The 4,893-nt window shown below is 41.0% G+C and overlaps 1 protein-coding gene across 1 annotated transcript in view; it reads left to right on the top strand.

Moving 5' to 3' along the window:
* Positions 1-2,467: 2,467 nt before the first annotated feature.
* Positions 2,468-4,893, top strand: part of LOC107658181 (breast cancer metastasis-suppressor 1-like protein-A) — a 5,284-nt gene continuing 2,858 nt past the window's right edge. Inside the window, exons 1-9 of the mRNA XM_016446644.1 lie at positions 2,468-2,762; positions 2,857-2,947; positions 3,018-3,145; positions 3,320-3,399; positions 3,547-3,643; positions 3,715-3,804; positions 3,919-3,983; positions 4,336-4,375; positions 4,517-4,643. Coding sequence (XP_016302130.1) covers positions 2,627-2,762; positions 2,857-2,947; positions 3,018-3,145; positions 3,320-3,399; positions 3,547-3,643; positions 3,715-3,804; positions 3,919-3,983; positions 4,336-4,375; positions 4,517-4,643 — 854 coding nt within the window. The 5' untranslated portion in view covers positions 2,468-2,626. The remainder of the gene's footprint in view (positions 2,763-2,856; positions 2,948-3,017; positions 3,146-3,319; positions 3,400-3,546; positions 3,644-3,714; positions 3,805-3,918; positions 3,984-4,335; positions 4,376-4,516; positions 4,644-4,893) is intronic.

The raw sequence follows: 4,893 nt of genomic DNA, 5'->3' as shown, positions 1-4,893 counted from the left end.
GCTGATTCAGAAGCGCCAGATTGTCATAGCAAAGTCAGAATTACCTCCTCTCCTAGGAGGTAATTCACGAAACGGTCGTCCATAAAATGCATTGCTGTTCTGTTGTAAGTAATCTTAAAGATTCCTAAATGCATCTACTTTCGGAAGGCCAAATAAAGTGCTTTTGCTTTCGCCTAGAAACACACAGCGTCTCCCTGACATGCTGCTTCAACACTAACTGCGGTTACTGAAACCACGTCTTCTTTCTTTGCGTGCACATTTGGGCGGCATTATGCTAATATTTCCACATAGTGACCTAGATATGTAGGGGCGTGTTAGAACGAGCCGTTTTGGGGGGGGCGGCAGAGTCTTAACTTTGATAAAGAATATCTCTTGGTTTTGAGACTTTAGTCTTTGCAGCTTTAGGGATCTTATCTATTCACGAACAGCTTGTAACACTCCAAAGAGAAAGGAAAACTTGAAATCGCATCATATGACCCCTTTAAGTTTCTTTCTAATTTTAATTTCTGACCTGTAGATGAAGCACTTTGTGGGGTCATTGTTGGATGTCCACGTCAATCTTTTGAGATGTGAGTGAATCATTTTTAAATGATGCAAAAATGCATCTATTCCATAATGTTTAAAAGATGCACTTTCAGGATTTGTTTCAACAGTATACTAATATGACTAATAAAACTGTTTGCAACTGACTTGATTCTGGTCAGCGTGTTTCAGCACATGCAGGTGGGACTGTGGCTTGTTAGTGGAGGAGGCAAAATAGCCTGATGAAAAGTAATGTTGACGCCTCTTTATCATCTTGAACTTTCAAAATTACTATTTAAGGGCAATGTGGGTGTCTCTGGGACAAGGCCAACTCATATTTGAGCTACATGATGAAAACAAGTAATCGAAAAGAATGAGTAAATGATTTTGGATTTTACTGATACTTTAAAAAAGGCTGTTTAGATTGTGAGGACTTTGCAGTGTAGGCTACTACTGCTTGCCTGATAATAAGACACATTTGTCTCAATGTACGGAATGTGAATGAATGCATTGTGAATGTAACATGTTTGCAGACTGCGCCCTCTATTGGTTGACAGTCATGTTTTATGTGAGATAAACGTTTAGGGGACGCTGAAAACCGAATTCTCAATTTAGCCGCGTTCACATCTCACTGTGCATGACTAAAAGCCCTCTTATTCCAGACACATCCTGGCCGGGATTTCTCAGTTGCCGAAAATGTCCGGGTTTTGGCTTTGTTTTCCTATTGACTTGCACTCGACAGTCCTCATACATTATATGTACGCATATTTGTATTGATTTGCATCGCCTCCATAGATCCCGCCTTCTCGCGCGCCACGATTGGTCTATTTTGCACAATGCCTGCACGCTATTGGCCTAAATATCGACTGCGAATATATTCACAAGCAGGAAATAACTTATATATTTTATACTATTAGAATTAATCAGTTAGTGAACGCGTTACAAGGTAACACGTTTACAAAGTAAAATTTAGATGCAGCTTTTCAACTACAGAATACAATTTAGGCTGTATAATGGTATAATCAAATACAATACCAGCTAGTGAACGCGTTTACAATGTAATATTTATAAGCAGCGTTTCAACTAGATTTGATCTTTTCACTACAATAAAGAAATCAAGTGACTTCCAAAGTATTTCTACGAGAAAATAACGTTACTGTGTTCATCAAATGAGACATCAGCTATAGTTTCTGAGGAAAATGTACCATGTTTTTACTGTAGTAAATATAGTTTAACGATAGCGTTTGTAATTAAACCATAGCAGCCACAAATTTACATCGTCTGAGAGTCAATGAAATGTACTTTAATATCATAAACCATAAAATGTAGTCAGCGTTCTACTATGGTTCATTTTCATAATAGGTAAACAGGTCAGTCACAAGTTAACACGGTCACATTTTCCAGCTGCACATTGTGACGCCGAGAGTAAAATCCTGCCTTCAATGCAGAAATCCGAGCTGGGCGAGCGCGGGTTGGTAGCTCAGTGTGTTCGTTGCTGGACTTTTACGACGCGGTTGCTTTTAGCGCGTGTTCGAAACCCGTGCCAAACAGACTTTTTGTTTATTTTCCGTACTTCAGCCTCTACGGGCGATCATACCAATAATTTGTAATCTTTACAAGAATACCAAGAGCAGGTAATGAGCAAGTGTGCGTTTATTAGACAGCTTAATATCACGTCAGTTTGTGCTTTCAGAATCGGCGATTCTGCTGCCGTCGTTCCATCACATCTGGAGCAGTGTTGCCAAGTCCGCGGTTTCCCCCCACTGTAGTCGCGGGCTGTTTTTCATGTCCGCGGGTTGAAGCGACCCTAATAACGGGATAATTATCCCCTAAAATTCCCGCCAAAAACCGTGTATTTTATCGCCCCCGAACGCAATATTTAATTTATCAGGGGACCCCCCTCGAAATGCGATTGGGCTAGCTTTGAGTAGCAATTGGGCGGGTTTTGTTGTTAAAAACTGGCAACCCTGATCTGGAGCGGAGACCTGAACCAGGAAGTTGGTCACCAGATAACACGGTCGGTCACCTGTTAAACCGTAACAGCGGCCGCTGGTGTCGTCTTCGTCTCGGTGGGTTGTTTACTGTATTAAATATTTAGTATAGGATGCCAGTTCACCCGCGGGACAGAAAAGAAAATAACCACGAAGAAATGGACGTGGACTATCCCGAACAAGAGGCCAGCAGCTCCGACGAAGAGGACTCCGTGAGCTCGTCCGCCTCTGAGGATGGAGACACTTCAGGTAACTTACAGACAGAGACTCGAGACAAGCCAGCCTTACTCCGAGTGTGGGAGGCGAGACAATAATAATGATGATGATGGTGATGTTCTTGCAGACATGGATGATGAAGACTGTGAGAGAAGGCGAATGGAGTGTTTAGATGAGATGACAAATCTCGAGAAGCAGTTTACAGACCTGAAGGATCAGTAAGTGATCAGTCATTTAAACCTGAAACATGTCATGTGAAGACGCCAGACGACTTATGACTCTCTTTAGGCTGTATAAGGAGAGACTGAGCCAGGTGGATCTTAAATTGCAAGAGGTGACAGCAGGCAGTGCTGCGGAGTACCTCGAACCTCTGGCCACCCTGCAGGAGAACATGCAGATCCGAACCAAAGTCGCAGGTCAGCTCCAGACACATGCTGCTTTTGTAATGGCGTTGCTGAAGTGTTTAAACTCTGCTGTAGACACTATGTCCTTTACAGGAATTACAATCATCGTGTTTATGTTTGATATACTATACTGTAAAGCAGAGGTCTTCACCTTATTCCACTTTTTGCTCATATGCATTATTCCAGGTATCTATCGTGAGCTCTGCTTGGAATCTGTCAGAAACAAATATGACTGTGAGATGCAAGCAGCCAGCCAGCATTGGGAGGTAAAATTCACAGGGCCCAGGACCAAATTTGTGGTGGCCCCACACTTCGTTAATATTCACAGTCTTCTCACACTTCTTCTTCCCTGCTTCTTCAATGTGTTCAATTTATTTCTGAGATTTCATGTTAATATACCATATTCATGACAGAGTGAGAAGCTCCTGCTTTTTGACACGGTTCAGAGTGAACTGGAAGAGAAGATCAGGCGACTGGAAGAGGACAGACACAGTATAGATATAACTTCAGGTAAAATACACATGGCAACTCGTACTGTATAATCTGTAGACTTATGATTGATTGATGTGTTCTTGCACCAGAACTGTGGAATGACGGTCTGCAGTCTAGGAAGAATAAAAAGAAGGATCCCCTCAGTCCTGGAAAGAAGAAGAAACCTGCCGTTGTGTCAGATATCCTTTAGAGAGTAGCTAGTGTTGCACATCTAAAGTCATTTGTGAGTGTTTTGCTATTTGTTTATGGCAGCTGCCTTATTGCTATATCATTGGTTTCCTGAGCCGTCCCACGACCATACATTGTTTACATGTTGCAAGATCTGGATATACTCGAAGACTGGACTGCCATAAGAAAGGTTATTTCACTTCATCTGTTTGTTTATTTATATTTCTTATCGCAATTCTTACATATTATTCTAGAAATCTTATATTTTTATTTTTCACAAATTAAAAATAATAAACTTTACATATAAAATAATATGCATACTATTAGTGATGATAATAATAAATGTCTACAAATTAGACATGATCGTTATAAGCAAAAAATTGACTGACGTCATCTTGAAGATCATTGCTCTAAAGACAAATCCTGATGTGTCCTGAAAAATCCATATATCTTTTTGCAGGTATCTATTTATATTTATTTATTCAAATTTTTGAAGGAGCTATTAGTTCTCTGTCATTAATAAACTGCCTCATTTACCGTAGGCTATGGCTTCAGTGGGTCCTCGTAGAGTAAAAGTAGATGGTAAGAAGGATTTTGAGCATTATATTTGTTTATGTGTAAAAGAGTTCACTATCTCTGTATCAGCCTGTATAGACTGTAAAGACTGTTTGAAGTGATTTGTGGAAAAGCATTTCAGGTCTCTGAACTGTATGTGTGTATCAGCTCCGTTGAAACCAGAAAGACACCATCATGTTGCCCGATCAGAAGATGGTCGCCTGTTCTATGACAACAAATGGTACAGCCGGGGTCAGGCCATATGCATCAACAGGAAGGACGAATACCCCACCAGGTTTGTGTGTGTGTGTGTTTGTGTTGTGTGTGTGTACTGGTTTATATATCCTGGTGGGGACTTGAACCTGACCACACACAGACTCATGGGGACTCGTGTCACGGTGGGGACTTAAATTGTGGTCCCCACGGGTACAAAAGCTTATAAATCATACAGAATGAAGTTTTTTTAAAATCTAAAAATGCAGAAAGTTTCCTGTGAGGGGTAGGTTTAGGGGTAGGGTTGGTGTAGGGCAATAGAATATACGGTC

The sequence above is a fragment of the Sinocyclocheilus anshuiensis genome, unplaced genomic scaffold (assembly GCF_001515605.1).
Source record: "Sinocyclocheilus anshuiensis isolate Anshui unplaced genomic scaffold, SAMN03320099.WGS_v1.1 scaffold279, whole genome shotgun sequence".
NCBI classification, from domain to species: Eukaryota; Metazoa; Chordata; class Actinopteri; order Cypriniformes; family Cyprinidae; genus Sinocyclocheilus; species Sinocyclocheilus anshuiensis.
The sequence above is the reverse complement of the archived record's forward strand: the minus strand, read 5'-3'. Positions and strand labels throughout refer to the sequence as shown.